At 41.6% G+C, this 24459-nt stretch overlaps 1 protein-coding gene across 2 annotated transcripts in view; it reads right to left on the bottom strand.

The window, feature by feature from the left end:
• Positions 1-238: 238 nt before the first annotated feature.
• The window catches only part of LOC103759190 (microtubule cross-linking factor 1), a 50247-nt gene continuing 26026 nt past the window's right edge, over positions 239-24459 (bottom strand). For both annotated transcript variants that reach the window (XM_029959446.1, XM_029959447.1), the window contains exons 7-12: positions 22634-22801; positions 17276-17530; positions 13321-13626; positions 11055-11086; positions 8048-9602; positions 239-1465 (exon numbers count right to left, since the gene is read on the bottom strand). In XM_029959446.1, the coding sequence (XP_029815306.1) occupies positions 1256-1465; positions 8048-9602; positions 11055-11086; positions 13321-13626; positions 17276-17530; positions 22634-22801 (2526 nt within the window). In that variant the 3' untranslated portion in view covers positions 239-1255. The remainder of the gene's footprint in view (positions 1466-8047; positions 9603-11054; positions 11087-13320; positions 13627-17275; positions 17531-22633; positions 22802-24459) is intronic.

Genomic DNA, 24459 nt, shown 5'->3' with positions numbered 1-24459 from the left:
GCAGATATTTTGTGGAGTTCAGTGAGGGAATTTAGAAAACTTCTCATGGCCTTATCCAGTGTTCACAGGTGTATGTAGAGCACAGCATAATATTTGGCTTTGCCATGACTTATTTCATACAAGGAAGCATTCTGCTTCCCTTACAAGTAAGGGAGGTGTTTGAGGGCTTTTTTTCCTCCCAGTTAAATGAACCTGGGAAGTACCATCATAAAAAACCATCACAAAGCACTCGAGCAGCTTGTAAATACTGAGGGTTTTATTTTCACTTCACATGGTCTCCAGCAGACGCTTAAATAAGACCAGTTACAATTTAGTATGCCCATGGTTTTCCCAAAACAAAGGAAGTTCTCAGTAAACACTGTACATAGCCAGTTGAACTGCTAACAATAATTTAAAAACTCTTTTTGTATAGTCAATGCAAGAATACCAACAATAAAAGTACAGTACAGGTAAATTCACAACAATATTACAGTGAAACAGATTGACTCACATTTATGTGATGGTACAGTAGCAGTATGTACATGCACTAAAGTGCGAGGACCCAGAGGCATGCAAGTCAAGTATTGTAGGTGTATTTTACAGCTAACTCCGTAAGACTTTCTGAGGCATTCTTTTTTTTCTTAACACATTTTTTTGTGTTTACCTGTATTCCGCTCCGTCTCAATTGATCACAAGTCTAGTGAACGAGCTTAATGGCTTTCTTCACTACTTAAAAGGTATCGCTTCAGACACTTGAAGCATCTTAAAGACCCTTACCTTTAAAAACTGATAACACTGACATTAAAATATAATAAAATTAACTTAAGACCCTAGTTTTACACGAAATTAAAAAAACCCCAACCCAGAAAAAAACCCCAAACCAAAACTGAAAATATAACAGTGCAAATGTAACCAAAAGGCAGTCAGTATTTGGAGAGAGCGCGAGCATGTATTCAAATTCCCTTAAAACTTATTTTACATTTTATTTTAAATCTTACTTTATATCATTTTAACCTTTTTTTTTGTTTTTGTTAATATACTGTATGTAGAAAAGATGGAGACAAAAATAGTTTTCTCAGCTATGAAAAAATTAAGTTATTACAGGCACATTAACTGTTTCATTCTAGAAACACCTCTGTTTCCCAGGTCGGACATTCAGCAGCTGTTTCTGAGAACATTCTTTGACCTTTCCAAGCGGATCTCCCTCCTTCGTGGCAGAGACGGCTGGCGGGTGACCTGGCGGAGGCGAATTGCGGCCCCCCGTTCCCATGCGGAGTTAGGCCGGCTCGCCTCCCTGGCTGGGGGTCTCTGCCAGAAGCTCCTTGCTTCCGCACTCCTCTGAGGAAGTCAGGTCTCCGGTGGACTGCGACTGTGAGGCAGTAGGGGAATGTGAAGCCCATCGTGACGGTGGGCGCCGGTTCGCTGGTCTTTCTGGCCGGGAGAAGCAGGGTTGGAGGGACGGGGCTAGTGCAGAACAAGGTAGTTCCTTGGCAGCCAAGAGAGCAAAATAGCGGTTAGTGACTTGCATTAGAGGCTGTCTGGACGCGCAAAGAATTAAGGAACAAAAACTTCAAACTAAAGCTAAGCATCTGTCATGTGGCGGGACAAAAGCAAGCAGCAAACATCTGGCTGTGTGTGGGCTCCAGGAATCTGCATGTGTGTCCATGATTTATGGAACAGGTAAGGGAGAGAATGAAAGAGGTCTGAGATGAGTTGAAACAGCTGACAAACTTCCATTTGCTAATTCTCCTTGTGCTAGAAAGAGAAGAGCTGAAAAGTACATTTGCATGATAATTCAGGAAAATCCACTATTCATTCATTTTACTCTAAGTGCTGACCTGGCATAAAAGGGCTGGGTTCGGCATTTGCAAGAGGGGTGAAAATCAATGGCTGACTCCTTTTGTCTGCTTCAGAGTTCAGAGTGACATGCAGGAGACTTCTTAGCAGTGGAATAATGACTATAGGAGTAGTTATGATCTCCAGCTGGGTTAAAGATGAGGCTTACCGACAGATTTTGTCTTCTGGAACATCACTTCTTACTGCCAGCTGCTGAAGCCTGAATTACAGGATTCAGAGGTACTGAATGTTGAAGAGGACATTCACAGAAATGGAAGAAAATGGAAATTTTATTACTCCACCAACTTTCTACTGTTCAGGCTTGGTTAGCTTGCATTTGCAATTAGAAACTATCTACAGTTGTGATTTTTCACCCTAGCACTAAGTTGGTAATGCCTCTAATATTTATGGACTTTGCTCATAGCGCAGCTCGGCTTCCTGTCTCACTCTGAATGCTCCTTATACCAAGGTGAGTGACTGTGGGAGCAAGTCTGTCTCATAGTGCCAAAGCCAAACTTCTGAATCTCACTGCATACTTTATGATTTATAAAAGCAAATCAGAGGAGTTTGTCAACCTATAGCAATGTGTACACTAAGCAGCAGTCACTGGAAAGGACAGAAGAGTTCAATAAAAAGAAGTCTCAAAGTCAGAATGCAAACTGGCAATAAATGAAGAGAGAGACCAAAAACAATACAGTGCAAAGGAAAAGCTCTGGTACAGTAAGGCACAGGGAAAACAAGGCAGCAGTAGAACAATGCAGTGGAGATACAAGGATTCAGCACACTGTTTCACATGGAGAAAGAGAAACACAACTAGGGATGGAGAATATTGGAGTAGGTAACATGATGTGATTGGCAGTGAACAAACAAGGTGATATGCCATTGAACCTCTCCATTGGAGTGGGAAGACCAAACACGAAGACAAAAACATGACAGAAAGATCAAATTTGAAGACACAGAGCTGAGGTATGAGAAACGGAGCTGGTGAGACGTTGTGGGGAGAGAGTGCATTTTCAGACTTGAGGAAGCCTCAGTGAAGGGTCAACCTTGGTGCCTTTGGGGCAATGCGCAGCCAACAGGGAGCTGTGCACCAGTGCTTGAGCCAGACCTATGTCCACCTGCTCTCAGCACTCACAGAGAGCGAGGCCAGTGACCCATTGCAGGAGATGGTCAGGGGGCTGTGAGTCCTCAGCCTGAACCACTTCCTACCTCTCTGTGTCCTCACCTCCCACTCCATCCCTGCACCATAAACTTCACGACCCTTGCTAAAACAAGAGTAAGGCTGAAATATAAATCAGTGTTAACAAAAAGATTGACTGTGTGTCCTTACTTCACCTTATGCCACAGTGCCTGGGGCAACATATGGTCTGTGAAAGCTACCAATAGACTCAGATTTGTTAAGAGAAATCTATCTGCACAGCAACACTCATGGGCAGCAGAACATGGAGAATTGAGGCTATGAGATTTGCCTGGTTTTGTCTTAGCCTCTTTCTAAACAGAGGCTTAAAATGATATCTTTATAGCATTGCTTGCTTCTGGCTGCTTTATCCTAGTTTCAGAGCAGTAAATCAGAGCTAGCATGGCGATAATGAAATTTATTTCCACTGCTGCCTCCCAGTTCAAAAGCCTCTTTCCAGCACACCCGCAGATGTTGGTCAGCTTTTACCGAACAGCAGGGTTAAGCTCATCTTATCTGTGATGTACACATGCCCAGCACCACACAAGGCTGTGCTGGTGGTGGCTCCAGGGCCAAAAGTGACTGGCAGCGTAATCTTATAATGTGCTGGCTGCTGAGTCAGTCACCCCCACCTGCTGTGTGGAAATCCAGCCATGACAAGGAAACTGCAGAATGGTTTGTGAAAACCCTTCCTCACCTTCCAAACGTAGCTGCCATAGCTAGAAATGTTTTAAAAAAATTATCCTGTGAGTAATTTAGTTTGGTTGTTCCTTGTGGGTGGACAGGCAGCACTTCTTAGTCTGAACACTGAAAATGGGAAAGATTATTTCAGCTTCAGTTTCCAGCTATTTCCTAAGCCAAGCTGTCAGCCATGGTGGCTATGCCTATACTAATAAAAAAACCCAAACAACAGTTTTCTCTTTTCTCTGAGGCAGAGTGAATGGTCACAGCTCATGTCTGCACAGCGTCATCCCTTCACTGTGGCAACTGCAGCCATTGGCCAAAACTAGGCCTGGAACAGCTTAATGAGCAAAAGTGACTATTAGCCACGGGGTGCTGGAGCACCCTTCCCAGCCCTCTCCACCTGCTGCTGTAGCCAGGGCTGGAGGGGAGGCACCCTGGGGCAGCCAGAAGCCCTGTGCAGTGCTGTGTATTTGTCAAAAAAAAAAAAAAAAAGTTTGATATAATTCTGAATCCCTCCCCAACCCCTTTGCATACCCTTGTATTGGTTTTAAATTTTGCCTTAAGTGTGACCTCTTCATAGCACGTGCTCCTGCAGGACACGGCAGATGAACTCCTATCCTGAGCGCTTCCTGACCGTGACATACAAAGGACCCCACAGGGATATTGGGTGGGCACTGATACCTCTGGAGCTGTGATCATTTATTTCCCTTTGTTAACCCACATGTTCAAAGATGACCGCTTTCGGAAAGCTCTGGAAACAAGGTAGAAAGGACTTACAGCAGTGAGGCAGGCAGGGTTAGAGTCCCCAGGGGGCAGTTAATAAGACAGTTTGGTTCTGGACAGAACAGACAGAAAAGAAAAAGAAAGCAAGTAGTTGGAAAGAACTGTTTTAATCGATTATTTTTTTAAAGTGAAGATTTCATGTCAGCAAGAAAGAAGTCTCCAGATGTTACTACTCATTCAGATCATGTTACCACTGTTATCACAGGGAAACTAATAATCAAAAACAAAAGATAAGCCGCTAGCAGAAAAAGATTCAGAAAGGAAGGAAGCAAACAAACCAATCTTTTACAATCCCAGCACAGTCTCAGAAGAGGAATAGCAATAAACAAAACAAACATTTCTACTCAGCAGAAAGTTATCCTTTGCCAACCTTGATTAAGGTAAGGGAAAACCACATTACTATGAAAGAGGAATAAAGCTGTATTTTTCCCCTTTGTTTAATTTCAGGAGAGAATTTCCATTTATGAAATCTTTAACAATTGAAAAAGTGTCCAATATTTTGTGTTGCTCATGCTTGTGTTGCTCAGGTTTCATGACAGCCCATTGCCTAACCATTTTCCCTTGTTTCTCTTTAACAGTGATGCTGGATGGAAGACTCAAACTAAAGCAAAAGCCCTTTAATTCTGACAACACCTTCCGTAATTTTTCACATTCCTCCTTCCATGCTGAGCAGTTCAGTGGCAAACATGCAGCAACTTGGCAAGCAGAGGATGCAGCACCTGCCCTCTCCTCTGTGGGTTTGTGTGGATGGTCCTTTCACAGTGCTGTCTCCAGAAATGAGTCTGACCCTCAGTCCAGGACTGTTGTGTAACCTCCATGATCTACACCCCTGCTAGTCATGGAAGTAAAATGTTCATACAGCTCTTACGTTGTTACTTAGGCAATGCTAATCTGCATTTTTAATAATATAAATCCTATGATATGCAAGTAAGATAGTGGTTTAATGAATTAGCAGCATAAGACACTAATAGGCCACACTAGGTGGAATCAATTTACTTGTAGGCAGCTCTGGGCGAGTTAGAAAATACAAAGTTATTGCTACTCTGTATGCATATACACTCCCATGCTCACATACTTATGTAAGTAAATACGTGAATATATATATGAACTAGATTTCGTATTTGCAGCAGGAATATAAAAGGATATTATGTAACTAAACAACTCAGAAGCTCAAATTAAAGAAAAGTCACCAAGAGGTGCTGCATGCAAGTTTAAAAGTCATTTAATATACTGTGCCACGACTGCAGAAACCAGAAGGCCAGAAGGTGGTAAGAAGGTCACTTATCTTGGCCAGAAATCAACAGGTGAGGGGGAAGCAGAGCAGGGATCTACAGTAAGGCGGCAGCGTCTTGTCAATGCTTCCTCAAGAACAAACCTGCCTCCTTCATGATCATTATTCGCTGAACTGCTGCGTCTGGCTTTGTACAAAATGTACCAAATGGAATTTGTACAAAGTGCAATTTATGAAGTAGGTGTAATCCACAAATAATCCAAGGCATCTGCAGAGTATAAACTTATTTGTGGTTTTGTTTTCAGCAGCAAACCCATGCTCCATTGAGTATATCTTTCACAGCACCACCCCACCTAGGAAAAGTTAAGCTTATCCTGTGAACGCCCACCACCTTCCTTTTCAATGCACAATCCTGAGAAATGGCAGGATCACCCAAAGAACATAACCTGTGCATCTAGACAGCAGTCATAACAGACAAGTAGGAGCTGCAAGGCAAAACGAGTCTTAGCTCTGAAGATCAGAACTCAAAAAAATCAGCAGAAGACACTGAGAATTCACAAAAAGGAGCAATTTTCTGCCAATTTGATAGTCAATGAGTTTTTGCTAAATAGCATTGACCCAAATCTCTCTGTGCATCAAACTCAGGTACTGACGCTAGTTGCATTTTGCCAACAACAATTTATAATGATGCAGGATGACATCTGTTGATATATTCGAAATCTGCTGAGACATTTAGAAGATACAGGAGGGAATCAAGAGTTTCCAGGGATGCCTTGAAGGCAAAGCTGAGTTGAACCTGCTAGAGTTCAACACACTTTCTAAAAAGGACCAGTAATGTATTCTCAATATTTCAAACTAAGGAAAAAATAGAGATAACTAGAAAAAGTCAAATAAATGAGGTTGCTTTCCACTTTTATTCACTCTGACGTATGTGCAAAAAGACCAGTTTCACTCACTAATATTTATAATGTGCATGTGGTTTCTTTTTTTTTTTTTATGTAAAAACTTCCCAACTTATATCTGTTTAAACTGCATATAGGGAATATACCCTCACCTTTGCATCCTCTGTTAAGCAAAAAAGATCACACCCTCAGAGCAGTACCTACAAAAGAGGAACTGACTGCATATTGACACTAGCACAAGGCAAACTGCAGACCAAAGGTTCCAGCACTCAGGTCCCCACAAATCCTTCAAGCCAAATGTTGAGTTAGGAAACAGGCTTTGAACCTTCCCTTCTGTGGCTATCTGAGACAGGAGGGCTAGGAGTCTGCCCAGTGAAGGCAAGGTGGGATGTCCGGGGTGTACAGGGATCAAGAAGGAGCTGCTGCCCTGCAGCCAGGGCTCACCAAAATCATCAGGATGTCAAAGGGGCAGCACAGGGTAGAGAGGATGACAAGTGCCTGTCCCTGCTCTGGGCAATATAACCAACCAGCAGGGCACATGCCATTTCAACGCTGCACCAGAAAGGCAACATATAGTGGTAAGAGCTGAGCATAATTCAGCTTTTCCAGGCCTTCTCAGAGTTACACTCTCAAGGGCATGTGGGTTCACCAGAAACAGGATGTTTATACACTCATAACTGAAAGCTTTCATCCATCATGACACACTCTTTTTTTGTTGATTGCTCTAGCGCATAACTGTACCTGAGACTGACCCTCCTAACATCTGGGTACACTTGCTGAGACAGATGATGACTGTTACACTATTGATGACAAAATATCAATAAGGAGTTCTTAAACACTAAGTAGGTACGTGCTTAGACTAGTTGATTATATGTATATATTTTTTTCTTTTTCTTATTTTTGTAAGGCAGCAGCAGTTAGTAGCAAATTTCATGCCATTTAATCACATTCACAGACCTGAGCCAAACTTAATCAGATACATTCAGAAAACATATGCTGAAGGCCCTGAAGCTTTGGTTCAGGGTATCGTAGAGACTGTTACTCACACAAACTTGTTAACACCTGTTCTTGTGTAGGAGAAAGCTACCTTTCCATCCAGCATAAAAGAGAAATTTACTCCAACCTGAAGTCCCTAGAGCATCTGTACCATGTGGTGTGTTTTGTGACAAAAAATCCTTACCCCAACCATTCAGAGAAGAACCATTTTTATCCTAGAAAGATAGAACTCTTCTGATGTTTTCAGGCCAAATAAGCTGCCAGGGTAGAAACTCAATTCTTTAGTGAGTCCTTCAGTGACTAATCCAATAGTTTCATGACTGGAACTCACTGGTGGTACCACGACAGAACTAAGATATTTATTGTAAATACTCACTAGGACTGCAAGAGATCTCATAATGCATTTGTTCAAAGAAGAGTGCACTTAGCTATAGGAGGAAAAACAAGCAAACTCATTACCTCTATGGACCCTGGATCTACTTTGACAATTTCTCCTGTGCTGTTGTCATTGCTAAGATTTGGTGGGCTGTGTGAAGGTAGCCTTCTGTCTTCCTTTAAGGCATGCTCCAAAAGTTTCTTATTCAAGATCCTGGCAGCATTTTCTGCAAGCGTGTACCCTGGAGGAGCAGATAAGTCCTGCCTGATACTTGTCACCTCAGTCCCTTCTTCCTTTTGCATCTCTGTCCCCAACCGGAGAGGACTGGGTGATCTGCCACGGGCATTTGTACATGGCTCCTGCAATGGGCCCAGTTCTGGTCTGGGTTCTGCAGACCTGGATCGGCTGCTGGATCTGGGGCATTTTTGGAAGGTCTCATGAAATATGGGGCTGTGGTCAATAATGTTGAACAAACTGGAGAGTCCATCATTGATAGTGGTGTGGACAGGACTCTCCCGTGTAGTAGTTGATCTTGCCCAGGCGGACTCACTGAATCCTTTCTGAGGTGTGCCAGGTGTAGTCCGGTTATTTGGCTGGTCTGATTTGGGAAGGATTTTCCTTTGCAGCTTTGGAGAGCCATATTTGGGGGAACAGCACGTGCGTTCAAACTTAGCCTGGACCTTTTCAATGACGGGGGTCACCTGCCTGCTTCTTAGGCTCCTGGACGGTGAAGAAACAGGTGTGGACCCCCCCTTTGGTGTCAGACACTTGTGTGGGCTGCTGGTGATATTGCGCAGGGTTTCTGTTTGCAAGCCAACGCTGATGGTCTGGGTGGTCTGTGTCCCTGTCGTTCTCATACCATTGGTTTGACACGCAGTGTCCTTAAACTGAGGCTCCGTGGAGTTGGAGCGTATTGCGTTTCGGACAGAGAAAGCAACCTCCTTCATATCATCACTCATGTTTTTTGACATCTCCAAGCTGTGCAAGGGTGAGGCAAAGCCCACAGTAGTGCAAATAGGACGTTCAATGGGATGAAGGCCATTCTCCAGAAAATCTTTATGATGTTTGGCCAGGTCACAAGACCATCTTCCAAACATATCTGAGGAAGCACCTTTTGTCTCAGTGACATTCCCCATAGCTTTGGTCACAGAAAACAGGAAGTCTGGCTCAACCTGGTTTTTCCCTTCACTGCCAGCTATCACTGAGTTATCAAACCTACGGACAACCGGTGGGCTGTGAAACACCCGAACTCCCATTTTTTCGGTTACTCCGTGATTCCTAGTTGGCTGCTTTTGGCAGTGCTCTGGGCTGGTCATGGTGTTAGTTGTCATAGTGACACTGGTGGTGAGGTACCATGATGATGCCTGGAATGGATCTGAAGCAGGATCATTCCCAGTTTTCCCAATTTCTGTCCTTTCTGCCCAGCCTTCTGTAGGTTTCTCAGTGGCCCCGCCATGGTTCCTAGTGCTATTGTAATCCCAGTTTTTGTTGAACTCCTCGATGTATTTCAGATCATCGGGAGACAGGGGAGGGGTTATATCGTCTTTGCTGCTGGATGAAGGCAGGTTTTTTTCGGGTAGAAATGGAGAAATATCCATCAGGCGCTGAAATTCTGACATGGAAGAAACGGACATTGCCCTGGAGAGGGGAACACAAGAGAGTCACTCATAGGCTTGGAAATTGTCACAGACTGACTTATTTTCACCAGCAAATTAACTCTGGAAACCCAACTTTCACTATCTGCTTACATATAAAACCACTTCAATCACAGAATCATAGACTAACCTGACTTGGAAGGGACCCAAAGTCCAACTCCTGTCCTTGCACAGGATAACCTCAAAAATCACACCATGCATATAAGAACATTGACCAAACGCTTCTTGAAATCTAGCAGGCTTGGTACTATGACCACTTCCCTGGGGAGCAAGCTCCAGTGCCCAATCACCCCCCAGGTGAAAAAGCTTTTCCTAATTTTCCTTCCTTTGCCCTTTCTTTTATTGAAGTCCCCTTCTATTATCTTTAAAATAGCTGTGAATGCAAACATTGCTGATGTGTCAGTAAAGGTACCAAATGGTTTGTTAATGGTTCTTAATTTACTGCTTTCTCATGGATTACTGCTTGGCAAATGTCTGAATATGGAACAGTAGGATGCATTTAAGAATTATACCACTCATAGAAAATGAGTGTTAGTGACAATGCAAGGCAGACTTTTCAAACAAGTGTGGAGTATTTCTGACTTGCTGGGAAATCAGCAAATCCACTCCCACTTCTGAGACTGCCCAGGCTGCACAGCTGGTGCGTAGTGATGTGGGACCTCCAGCTGAGATGCTGTTACATTGAACTGGCTTGGTGAGTTGAGCTCATGCTGAAATTCAACCCAAGGGAATCTCCAAGTGATAATGCTGAATTCTTGGCTTTCCCGCATTTCACTCACTCATACAAATCACAGGCATTCAGATGAGTTGCCCTACTGCTTTGTTTAAAAAAAAAAAAAATCACACAAAAAAACCCCTATCTGAACAGGACTACATAAAAATGCAAGTAAGTGTAGTTATCAGAATCATCTCAATGAGGTAACTCAAGCTATGTGAGAACTCAGCAAGTAGTAGTTTTCACGTATTAGTGATCTGGAGGACAGAGTAAAGTCACACTGTGAGTTTTTAATCAAGAGCTCCAGCTGCAGTTGGGGTGTTTCTGTTAGGCAGTCAGGTGAATACAGTTTTTAAGTGGATCTCCAAGTCAGAACCTCTGGTTTGCATTGGTGGCAATCTCAGAGAGCATGGGTTGGGTTTCAGGATCTACAGTTTTGCACTACTCACTAAGGTAGGCGTAGCCTTCCCTGTAAGCTGCAGCTTCATGTACTTTCCTACAGTGTGATCTTTGTGCACTACAGCTAAATATGGCCCAAGTTATTCAGAGTAGAACAGAAGCATATTGCGATAAATTAATCCCTGGGTAAATCCATTAATCTGGCTAGCAGGCCACTTAGGAGGCGGCACAGCTATGTCTCAGGTCTGCGGTTTGGGTGCAGAGAGCTATAGTTCTGGTACCTGAATATTTGCTGGGTTTTTCCCTGCAAGTTTTACTCACCTTTGAAGATTTCCTTTGTGTGTTTCTTCCTCCTGAGTAAAAACAGAAACAAAATAGAATAAGTTATTTCTGAACCATTAACTTATTCGCTTCCCATTAGTTGCACCAGGTGTGTTTTGTCTCTAAAAAGTATCTGATTTTCTCTCTCATAAATAATTTTAAATTGCCAGTGAAAATATTCTTCACTTTATACATAGGCAGTAGAATGGGCAATCCCATCGGGATAACACATTGCACAGGTAAAACCCACGTGGCAAATCTACAACAGCCTTGAACTTTTATATGCCCATGCAATCAAATGGAGGTAGCCTCCAAAAGGCTTTTTTCCACGATGTAGTGTTTTGGACCATATATTTGTGAGTGAAAGTGTTCTGTGGAGGTAATCTATATTATATGAGAGACCTAGCTGTGCTGCAGTAAGAGATAAACCGAGGTGCTTTGACATAATATTTCATTATATGTTTCTCTAGGAATCAACAAGTGGCACCAGTCGATACTCATTAAACTCATCAAATCAATGCTTAGGAAGACTGTAGCTTCTTTCACAGGGGGAATACCTGCAGCTTGCTAATGGAATTAAGATGCTTTTATGGCAGTTATTTCCCTGTGACAATTCCCATCATGAGTTGAGGTTTTAAATAGATGCTTCTGAAGCAATTGCTTTACAGTGATTTTAACTGTTTGCTTATATTTCTAATAATCTATAGGGATTACAAAATATGATCAGGATAAAAAGAGTATTAATACCTCTTACTTTTATTTGATCTCATGACAGCAAGCACATTACCAGCACAGAAGTGCATTTCAAATTGGGACTATTCAGAAACAGCACTGCTTAACTCAGCAAATACCTTCTGGTATTTATCCAGAGTCAGGAAAAAAATAGTAGTAAACTGATCCTCCTTCCATTCACTGTGGTATAATTCTGGAATAACACTGGTGTCTTCAGTGGAGTTACTGCAGAGTAAATCTGATCTAAGTGAATGCATGATCAGGGTGAAGGCTGGATTGACTTCTGCAGTTAGTACCAAAGAGAAAATATAGTGGAGAGGTAGAGTCAAGCAGGCTGCAGTTGTCTCTGTGCATCCTCAGTTAAGCTATTCATTAAACTGCAATCAGTCTCACTTGAACAAACCCTCTGAGGGAAAATTACTTTGCCCAGGTTGCCCTAAAACATACTTTGAAGGAAAGAAGTTATGCAAATATCACTAAAGACCAAATTTTGCTGCCCACATTTTTGTTAATGACAGTAATGTCTGAAAAACAGAAAAGGGAAGAGAGAGGTCCCTTGTCTAAATATCAGACTTAATCTGAAAGAAAGGAAACAGCAACGAAAAGTAAACACAAAACTTAGTTCCCTGACACTAGTACTGACATTCTTCACTGAGCACTTGGACATGCATGAAATAAAAGCTAAGAAATAAATATGGAATCCCACACTGCCAGCCATACATTTATGGCACTGAGGGAAGAAAATTTGGAATACATAGGTACCTACAGCTACTTAAAATGTAAGAAGGGCAGTCACATTTCTTGCCTCTCTTAGTATTTTTTGCTTTGCTTCCTCTCAAAAAACTTGATTTTGCAATCCTTTAGCTTTGTACAGCATATGGGAATGGGAAACCTGGGTTTCATTCAGCAGCAATATAAACAGAGGACCTGGAAGTGGTGAAAATAAGCCTCCTGTGGTGCAGATTTTTGCAGGACATAGACTACATTCACTATGTCCCAATGGCATCTTTTAGTGCTGTGTTACACATGTTTATAGCTTTCTGGTATGATTTCAGGGTAGATATTCTTCTGATGAATAACTTTATTTTTTTAACATCTCATCTCACTTACTTATGCTAATCTGGTTAAAAGGCAACCACGGAAGAACAACAAGAAAGTGCCTCTCTACAGCACTTACTGCTTTACTAACAAAATAAAAGCCTGTGTTTCTTCATAAATACATACCTACTTACAACTGGAAGTGATTTAATGTTGTGTCAAATATAGTTATCATACATAATATGATGACAAAGTAATCTTGGGACCTTTAGGCTGGCTCCCACTTTCTTAGGTGATTGACATTGGTGCAATTGGCTCATAACAAGGAATGAAAACTTGTTCCCACTAAATCCACTACTGGGTGGATTTTACAGTGGATCCACCACTGTAAGCAGTGCCTGTGACACAATATCTCATTTCCTACAGCAGGGATGCTGTACCAATTTTGACACGAGAGATAACACGCCAGCATGATAAAATGTAGATGAGTGCATACTTCCGTTAATCCAGTCAAGAATTTCTCCCGCTCCAGCTGCCGAGGCCGATGCTCATCAGATTCGTCGGGGGAATCAAGAGACAGGGATTCCAGAAAGAGGTTTTCTGTGCCACTGCACCGATCACTCTCCTTCAGCTTCGACAGCGACCGATCGTCAAACTGAATGGTGTCTGAATCAGAGTAGGATCTGGATCCCATTGGACGAGGCATGTGAAGGTTCCCCTGGGTCGTAAACGGACGACGGCTACTCTCGTTCTGCTCACACAGCAAACCACCTCCTCTTCGTGGGCTCGCTTCTTTCTGAAGCTGGAGACAAGGCAAGTTAAAAGGAGCAGCAATTACTTCTGTAGTGTATGGCGTTTGGCAGAACTCATCCTTCCCCAGGAACAAGGCACCCACACCCTGGGGAGGCACCTGGAGATTGCTGCCTGGCTCCAGGAGTGCACCTCTGAGGGACACAGACCTTGCTTTACTGGTCCTTCCACAAAGGGAGATGCCTCTAGAACTTTGATGCTATTACTCATGGGATTTTGAGTGACTAGATGTGTGTATGTATAGTTTTGGTTGTTTACATGTATAGGTATACATATATACACACTGTTTGTATATATACACAAAATAATGCATCTGTCTGTAATTTGATTTTAAAGGAAACAAATCAACACAGACTGTTATTTAAAAGCAATCCTGATAGCAATACAAGTAGAGGCTCAAGGAAGGGTGAGTGATTTGGAGTCTCATCAAAACAAACACTTTTTTTTCCTGGTCAGCAGTACAAAGGTTGGGCTTTTATGTACATCATTCGTTTCCACAGGTGGATATTATGCTTAACAAAAACCAAAAATTTTGTTTTATAAATGGTCTAGCCTTAATGCATGGCTAGAGAGTTGACTATTTGTACAGAACAGCATCGTCAAAGGGATTAATTGTGCATGGAAAACATCTTTGAAGAAAATGTGTATTTGTAGAAGGACCATCAAGGCTATTAACTCTACGCTTTGCAAAAGCTCGGTGAAGAGAGGATGATCCATCCGTGAAACTGCCAATATTAAAATTAGATTATCAACTTTTGATTTTTCTAAATTAGATGTTCAATTTTGCTTTTAATTGTAAATACAACAGGATGGCTAAAATAAGTGATATTTTCAATCATGATGAATGACAGCAGGAATCTGATAAGAACTCTGATGTTTTGCTAGAGTAGCATGCTAAGATTAGTGACAATAACCTAAAAATGCAAGTCATTCTTTAGAACTCTGACTGGAGACTGATAACCTACAAAACATATTAATCTTGTTACACAGGTTTGGAAAAATAAACAGACATTATGCTGCCTAATTTACATCAAACCATTTGAGGTCCCAAACAATTAAATTTGCACTTGAGCTAAAAACAGTGAGATTTTTTTATTGATTCAGGTCTACAAAAACACGAATGCATCTTCAGTGTTTTGCTCATGATATATAAAATCTGAAACAGTTTTATTAAAAGGAACTAAATTAGGTTGTCCTATAAACGCAGGATCTGGAAGGTATATCTCAAGAGATCCTGGAGTCCATTCTCCAGTATATGGGCAAGATCCAAAACAAGGAGAAATGGTAATTAATTACATGCTTTCTCTATAGATACTTTCGATTGCGAGCCCTTCAGATTTTCAGAGATCCTGTAAGAATAATGATCTAGAAACCTTTGTGAGAAAACAGTACGGATGCTGGCTCACTCTCTGAGTAATAGACAGCTGACAGAAGAATTAAAGAGAGAAATACTGCCCTAACTTTTCAAGAGAGACTAATGATTTTGAGTCCCCATGTGTTTATACATTTAAACACACTTTTCATGCAGGTAATCTTGTGGGTTTAAGTATTTGTCAATGTGCTCTGTGTGCAATTAACTTTAGGAGCACAGGGGAGAGATATTCTCTAAGGGAAAACAAAGTGACAGAGTACTTAAAAGGAAAAAACAACAACTCTGAGCTCTGAAAAAAGTAGGTCATCATGGTTTTTATATGTGAGCAGTATTCCCATAACAATTCAGAGTAAAGTATTTTATATATTTTATACACTGGAGTGAGCTTCCCCCTTATCATACATGTATTATTCAGGAGCTGTGTGAAAGCGGACAGGCATAGAGCATTAGTATGAAATTTGACAAGCATGTTTCTGCTATCTCTTAGACTCTGTTTTTCAAACATACACACTGGTGTTGTCTCCTCATCCTCTACATATTGCCATACATGGAATACACACAGAAAACCCCATGGGAGAAGGACTTCAAAGATATACTAATTGTTTCCATATAAAGCAGGGCATGACTGCAATCTGAGAGGATATTCAACTAAACGCCTGCAAATATTTGGAAGCTTCCTGTCACAGAGGGAAATGTTTGATTATAAGCAAAGATGCAGTTATGAAGTCTTGTAGGCAGGTAGCCAAGATTTCAAATGTTATTTCTGGTCATCTAGTCCTCTGAAATTATCTTGATATAGTATTTTTTATTTCCCTTATTCGTTGCTAATTCTGTGTACAACTAAGTTGCACAGTAAATATATAGTTAAAGCCTAGAGGTTTCAGAATAGTAACAAAGAAATCAGTTCCAGGACTAGTTAAGAGCTATTTTGTAGGCTATCCCAAGATGACACTGAGAGGTTATGTCAGGCTGTAAGAGAATTAAAGGCTAGGTAACATTAATGGGGATTTCTCTGTGAGTCTTTAACCAGGTTAAGTCCCTCAAACTACTGAGGATGCATCAAAGAGATAATATTGAAAAAATACAATTTATAAGGATGGGAACATAAACCAAAGAGTTTCTGTCTACATCCCTAGTATACTGGAAAATTTTCTGAGGGTTACTTAATTCCCATTGTGCAAGAAGAATCTATAGCCATAGCTCAAAATCAAGGTTTAGTCTTGCACACATAATATCTGCGGCCTGTTTTCTTTAACTTCTTTTTGCAGGCCCAACATGGGAACATAAGACACAGACAATGAACCCTTTTCAAAAACTGATTATGAAGCTACACAGGGCTTTCATCAATTTAACCTGTGAAGCTACTCTCAAGTGTAGTGCTTGCCTCAAGTGTAATGCTCCCCAGACTGTGTGCAGGCATCTGGTGCGGTTCCATTTCTGATGTCCTAAGGACAGGAAGTATTCAGTTAATTGAAGACCCACAATTTCAGTTGTTTTTATTACTTTTCCTGGAATGTGTGACTCAGAGATGAACAATGTTCAGTCAAAAACTGTGTATTAACTCTCCCTCATTAAACTCTTTGTTTTTTGTGTGGCTTTCAGACAGGTAATAAATGAAGTATAATTTGTCTCTACTACTAAGTAGATGAAAGTATGGATAAGCATGAAAAACAAGGGGATAGGTATGCACTTCTCAGATTTGCAAATGACAGCAGAGTGTGCACAAAATTCATGTGACTGATACTCTTCTGAATATTTAGTATTGATAACTGTGCTATCAGTTAGGGCTCTTCATGTTAATTCCTGTGTTCTTTTGCTAGAGAAAAAAAATTCTGTTGAGACTGAATAGTTGCAGCAGCTGCATCTTTGGTGGCTAATTCACAGATGAACAGGCTCTTTGGCAGGAAGCTGTATACCAAATCTTGAACAACCCTGCATGTAGGCTGAGTGTTTTAGCACAAAGAGATGCACAAAAGCTCTCAGAATGTGACCATGACTGTTCAGGTTAATTGAAATGAGGCAGGAAGTGGCCTTTAACCTGGAGTTGATTTCTCATAAGTGGTCTTTTACAGGGATTATGAGCATTTTCCTTTTACTCCCTTGTGTATGTAAATAGATTTGTAGCATGAGAAACACTGATGTAGCCAAGGAACTCTAACTGTTCCTGTGCTGCTTTTTAATGCAGCCTCTTGACCTTGGCCTAAGTACAATAATGGTGCAATGTCTCATGCTTTCAAACAGCCACTGCTCACCAAAGATGACTCCTTACCTGCTCTATCCGCCTGAGCAGCTCCTTCTTTTGACGCTCCCATTCTCGCCGGTCTCTATCAAGCCTGTCCAAGAGCTCCACCTTTTCCCGATTCCAGTTCTTCTCACTATGCTGGATTTGCCAGCGAAGGTCCATCACCACACTGTGACTGTCAGCCAAAAGCTTCTTGTGCTCCTCTCTTTCCCTTTTAAAAGCTCCCTTTGCATCAGAAGCGAGGCCTTTTTCTCCAGAGGTGTTCTCGCTCTTCCCTTCCAGCTGGCATTAAAGTCAAATGTTAGTAGGATGTTAAACTTTCTGATGGTAAAAGCCTGTGTCTGACAATGGATTTGAGTTAAAGACCTAACTCCACAAAGGAAATGGCAGAATTATGTCAATTCTTGGATCTTATGATCTCAGTAAATGATCAGATATGTTCAATGTGAGAAAAGTTTTAAAACCAAGACAGTGAAAACTACAGGGAATAATTTCCCAAGCTCTAAGAGTTCATGTTATTAAGGCATCATTTGTGGTCTCTGATGGGAATATGGGTACCACTGAAGAGACTTTTCCCAGAACAACCCTCAGCAATGGTCCTATTGTACAGCTCCTCCCACCTTCCAACAAGGGAGGGTGTTAGCAGCAGAAAGAGATGTACGAAGATCATCCCCCCATCTCTGCAGGTTATGGTGCCCGAACTGATTTCAAGGGCCACCTGATGCCACCTTTCCCTCCCTTCTTCAACTTCATGCTCAAGGGTCAGTTCAATCAAAACAGAAGAGCTGGCCAAAGGTAATAGATCCATAGGAAAACATAGGCTCGATTGGGTGTCAGAAGGTCTCTAGTCCAACCCCCTGCTTCCAGCAGGGTAAGTTCTGAGGTCAGACCAGGTTGTACAGTTGGATCCTGACAAACTTCCAAGGACAGAGATTGCACAACCTCTCAGGTCAACCTGGGCCAGTGCTGGACTGTTGTTTGGGGGGAAAAAGTGCTCAATGGTTTTGTGTAAGTTCAAGTAAGTGAAGAATTTATCTCTGGAGCCAGACCTCTTGTTGACAACTCAGTAGATATGTGAGTGACTCAGAATGGGATGCATCTCCATCCCCTGGCTCTGCAAGTGAACTGGAGTGAAAAGAAGCGAAAATTCATTTCCTCCTCTGGAGTTAGTTGTCCTCAAAAAGGTGAGGCAGCAGGTTTGCTGGGAAACATATTCCTTCAGCAAGAGAGAAGGACAACACCTTCACCTTGCCCTATGTGAAAATTAAGCTCAAACTTTCTGAGCAAAGGGAAGTTCAGATTGGATTCAGGAGTGATACTTACTAGTCTCTGGAACAGCCTCCCCAAATAAATGACCAAGAGGTCATTGCTTGAGTCATTTAAAATTGTACTGAGCTGCAGAGAACATCCTGTTATAGCCACTTGCAATGACAGGGAAATCTTAAAACAGCTGCATCCTCTACCACTAATATCCAAAGCCCAGTTGTTTTCAAATAACCGACCAAAAAAAAAATAATCAGTTCTAAAGGAGCAGCACTCTATTTTAACAAAATCGACATGACACTACTTTTCTCACGCTTTCCTATTTCTTCAGTGCAAATCTGTGGCACCCACAGCGGTGTGTGACAGGCTGTCCTGCACACAACTTCTTGGCTTCATGGCAGACTGGAGGTGCTGTGGGGCGAAAACACAGAACATTCCAGGAGAGGTAGCTCTGTGCTGAAGATCCATGATGGGAGACACCATCCTGGGAATTGTAGCTCCTCAGGAAGCTAGAAAGCTTTGCTGCCTTTCTACACACTGCTCACATGTTAGTTCAGCAATATGTAAAAATATCACTGCTAGTTTCCAAACTCACCGCTATCTCGAGGTAATGGCCTCTTGCCCCTTGCTACATCTTTCCTCTGGCTATTCACAAGTTCTCAACTCCATTTCATGGGGCTGCAGGAGCCAAAGTTGGCCCTGGAGCCAGGGTCAGCAACGTTACCACCCACCCTTTTGTGAGCTTGTTTTAATTTTACTGTTCTGTGTGGCCCACCCCCTGTTGCTCTTGCAAGTTCCTGCTGGGTTTACTAAGTAACTGTGACAGTAAATAATCATGAATTTCAGGAGTGTCACTGCAGAGCTGAGATCAGCCAAAATAATAAGGGACTAATGAAGTAAACTCTCTACAGTTTCCCTACACCTAAGCCTGACAGAGGGCTGTTTAGGATTTGTTCTTTGTGATACATGTAAATCTTCTTTCAAGGACCTTTAATGCCCTTGCAGACTTCTCATCTTGCAATAGGAGCTCTTAAGGGAGGTTGCTGGAGTGTCTGGGGTAAATCCAAGTAGCCTGGAGTGCAGACACAACCTTACCACTCTGCTACCCCCTGGAGAATGCTGACACGTGCAGTAGTAGCTCTGGCTAGCGTGCTAAGTAGTGAAGACACACCAATGCCTGCGATAAATTCTTTAGCTGGCATGAAACATGAAAATGCTAAAAGCAACCTATAAGGCAAACAAATGCTCAGTTGCAATAAATACAGTGTGTATGATTATTCTATAGAACAAATTCCTTCCATTTTTTTGAATCTCAAAAAAATAGCAAAATCTTTGACCTCAACAAGACTCATTCTCTCTTTCCCCTTACATCACTGAGTTCTTCACTACCACTGGGCAAATTCTTAGCCTTTCAGTCAGCAAACAAAACCAGTGGTGGTGTAGCAAAAGGCAGGAAAACTGAGAGATGCAGTGGGAAGCAAGAACAGAATAGTGATATCCCAAGAATGTATGGCTGCCCTTCGAGGGCCATGCCCAAGCTGCCAAAATACGCTAAGTCATCCTGTGCTGGACCACAGGCTCACCCACACCAGAGTGCTGGACTGTGCCCCATTTAAGAAGTCTGTAAGTATAAAGATGACTTCAAAACCAAGGCAAGTTTACAGTGATACACCTTCAGAGTAATTTCCTGGTGTTCAGTGATTTGGGACCTAAAACCCTTTCCAGTCAGAGGTGGTGTCTTTATACTCAGGAGGTAGTTCTTGGTGTCTATGAAAGAAGAACCAGGCTTCTGGCAAGTAGAGAGTACTTCTGCCTGTTTTGACAAAACAGTTCAAATCATGGAGGAAAGGTCATTTGATGGTTCCTTAGCATGAAAGTTTAGATGTGACTTTCTTAAACCTGATAATGGTGACCAGATGCCTCTCCATGTGTACCACAGCTTATATTCCCCCTAGACATCCTGAAGCTGGACAAGTCTTCCAAACTTTTCTCAGCTTCCAATTCCCAGAATATGGGGATTTTTCACTTGTCCAGCTGGAGGCTGAGGATTACTGTGATTGTTTATTGCCTCAGCATTATCACAATTCCATATTTTGGGAGAAATCTGATTATTTCTTATCTTAAAAACAATGTCTATGGATCCTTCTGCCAAATAAGATGTACATGCATTTCTGACATACAAGATTTTATTTTTAATGATCTTTGCAGTGCTAAAACACCAAAGCAGCAGGCAACAGTACACTGTCACCTCTGATATGCAGTGCTTTTATATCAAAAGAGTTTTCTTTCCTTTTTTTCCCTTTTTTTCCTATACAGAGACAGTTGAGGTATCAAAATGCAAAACCATTGCCAGTGATTATTAACAAGGAGTTGACTCTCTTGAAGAAAAGACTCTTATTAATTGACCTACTGCTTCATATAAGAGGTGGAAAACAGCAGCAGTGAAGACAACAGTGGAGACTAGACACACCTTGATCCTCTGTAGGCTTGTCAGGATGTTGGCAGCTCTACGCGAAACCTGTGGCAGGAGGTGGGTTCATCACCACCAATCAACACAACAAAATGGCATCATGAGAAGTCCTCCTACACGCACAAACCTGACAGACTTGACTATTATTTGGTTAAAGGTGTGCTATCTTTTTGCTACTGCATTAGAGACCTGCTTTTACTGTGAAATAGAAATTGTGGGGAATTGGCTAAGGAAGACAGTTTCATGTCTGAAATATTGACCAGTTTCATTCTTTTCATTTGCTTGGAAAAATGTAAAAAGCAACACCCATAGCTCAGTAGTTACCATATGTTATATATTATTACTAGTGGAGCAGTAGAGGTAGCAAAGAGCCTGGTAAAATCCCCAGAAAGAAGGGTTCAAATCTTCCTTCTCCCTGAGCTGTCCTGGTGCCAAACACCAGCCAAAGCAGCAGCCTGGAAATTTATTGCCCATACAAAGGCAAAGCACACTAGCTCTAAATCAGCAGTTCATGGTCAGACTTTCCCTAAGTTTTGTTCTTTGTTGCCATCTCAAGCTTAGGGTAAATCTATCATCGAGATATTTTGAAAGGAGTGAAAATGGGAACTGATTTTGTTTCCTTTCTCAAGTGATGCGTTGTTTGGAAATGTGTGTGAGAAGCAGCAGAACTGAGCATCTCAATCTGTTGAGAGGAGACTGCTAAAAATGAAAGCTTCTTCCTTCATTCCAGGAAAGCAGCCCACAGTACCTGAGCAGGAAAAGCAGCACTCACATCTCAATCCTGTGCGTCATAGTGAGCCTCTAACGTTCAGTAAATCCTTCTAAATGTACCACCCTCCCAACAGTGAATATTTTTATTATATTTTTCCTTCTGCTGAGAAGCTCTACAATTTTTCTCAAGATCTGAATGTACTAATTCTCCCGCCCCTCCACTCTTCAATGTGGAAAATAAGAGCTTTTATGTCATCAGCTTTGGAAATTAATTCTTGTGGGTTTTTTGCTGATTTGCTTTCATGCTGCTTCAGAAACAGTACATCTTCTGTGAACTGCTGTAGGTGACATTGAAGCACCTGGTACCAGGTTTTATAGAAACACTTCTAACAGTATCCCAATGGCAAGTAGCTAGAGTTCTCTCTTCAGTGGGGTACCATCCATCTCTAACCAGGAGCTTTGAATAGCTAGTTTAATATTAATATATTGATCTATCACTTCAATATTACTAAATCACTCTGTTCTTTCCTATGCGTTACATATCGCAGCTGTTATGTGCCAAGGCACAGTGACAAGCTAATTGTTAGCATGCCAACATCAAGACATTTTTCTCTTCAATAGATACAGGCCTCTCTGCATGTCTCATTACCACAGCTGATACATTACCAGCCAACTCTTCTGAGAAAATACAGCAAGAGATTCAGTTCCTTTGTCCTCAGTGACATTACACAGTACCTACTACATGGGTACTTGTACTGGGACAACTGGAAATCCAAGAGGCAACTCAAGAGGCAAAGGTTTGCGCAGGCTTTGGGAGCAGGGAGCTTTCAGGCACCAGGGTAAAATGCAAAAATATAGTCTCTTTCCTGTCTGTCACAGATTTCCTTATTCATTAGGCACTTCAGGCATTCTTTACAGGTGTGGGGCATAGGGGGTGTTACCTGTTCGAGGCGACACTTCAGTTCGGTCATTTCCACCTCCCAGGCTGCCTTGTGCAGGGCATACTGCTGCTGGAGCCCCTGGCGCTCGCGCTCCTCATCCCGCAACTCCGAGCGGAAGTCATCCAGCAAACCTTTCAGAGCATTCAGGAGCTTCCGATTTTCGCTTGCCTGCCACAACAAAGCAAACAAAATGCTGACATTGGATGGTTTTAATCTCTAGTTTCATTTTTAGGAGGAAAAATGAGTGTGTGTCCACTGCATAGAAGAGAAAGTGCCTGGGCTAATTTTGCATGAGAAAACTAAGAATAGCAACGCCTTCTCTGTCTACAAGCAGCTCAGGGAAGTGGTTGAGTCACCATCCCTGGAGGTGTTTAAAAGATGTGTGGGTGTGACACTTTGGGACATGGTTTGGTGGGCAGTGTTGGGTTTAGGGTTGGACTCCATGATCTTAAGGGTCTTTTCCAACCTAAATGATTCTATGGTTCTGCGATTCTGTGATTCTAGTTCTTGTTAGTCCTAGTCCTGATGCTTCATGAAAGTCAAAGATACTTAAGTCACCCTGAAAAAAGCACTAAGCATCTTTCTAGACTGAGGACATCTGTAATAATTTCTTTTTTAACACTGTAAATGAAAGCTAGAGTGTCATTCTTGAGGGTTTTTGGATAGCTAAATGTCTCATACATGCGGTCATTGCTCAGTATCAAATCCCAAATATTTGTAAACCACATATAAAGAAAAGGCATTAATTTTCAGTGCTTTTGCGTTATAAGATAAAATCTTTTGGGAAATGAAGTGAGGTTTTGAGTATCTCTGCTAAGGTGTTTCATTAGTCTGTACTTCATACTTCTGCTCCACCCCAGGCAGTTGCACCCAGGTTAGCTTTGCAGCAGCACCCTTCTTGGTACCAAAGGCACAAATGCCAGGCAGGTCACTTTTCCTCTTGTAGATGGGATCAAAGAACAAACCCCTATCCACATCTTGTTGAGAGTTTCATGGTCATACTGAAAATGTTGTCTGTCCTCTTGTGCTAGCCAGAAGCCAAGAATGGAGTTAAATTAGAAGTCTAGCCCAGAGGTGACATCATGTATACTTATTCAAATCTCTAATTTCTTTTCTTAGTTTTGGCATTTACTTTCTGCACATTCTCTGAAGACTTGCAAAACCTGCCATTTTTATGTTAAATATCAAAAAATGTTTTCTGCATCTTCATTCTAGATGAGTAAAAGAAAAGGTTTCCCATCATTTTTTGCAGTCATTGAATCAGGAAACAGAAACATATAACATGATTTATTTATCCAAAATTTAAATCAAATCTTCCCAAAGAGCCTCTCAAAGACCAGAGGAGTAGCCAGAGATTGTATTTGACAAGTTATTCTGAATAGAAAATACTTTTAAGAAAATTATATTTGATTAGCAGACACAGCATGAGCAGAAAAGTGGGAAAGCTAACTCAATAAATTCAGCATTTAATCACCTGATTCTCATAAATGTGTTAACTTCCCTGGGAAGGCCTAACTCAAATTAGCTGTCTTGATTCTTGGATGATAGTCTAATTGATTTTATTTTTTATTTGTTTTCCCAAGTAAGGGCTTCCTGCAATTCCTCTTATCTGGTGTTTCACAAAGTAACTACACAGGGAACTTCTTTGAAGACAAGTCAAGTAATAAGATGTATGCAAAGATCTAATAATTTTCTTGTGCTTTTTCCAATGACAATAATTACAAAATTTTATGTAGGCAACTAAGATGATTTCATATGTTCATCAGATTTTTGGCATCACTGAGCCCACCTCACCCACTTTTTGTAATTACTAATCATACATACCA

Source organism: Manacus vitellinus, unplaced genomic scaffold (genome assembly GCF_001715985.3).
Source record: "Manacus vitellinus isolate BGI_N305 unplaced genomic scaffold, ASM171598v3 scaffold_1_pilon, whole genome shotgun sequence".
NCBI classification, from domain to species: domain Eukaryota; kingdom Metazoa; phylum Chordata; class Aves; order Passeriformes; family Pipridae; genus Manacus; species Manacus vitellinus.
This window is presented reverse-complemented; position numbering and strand designations above follow the sequence as displayed.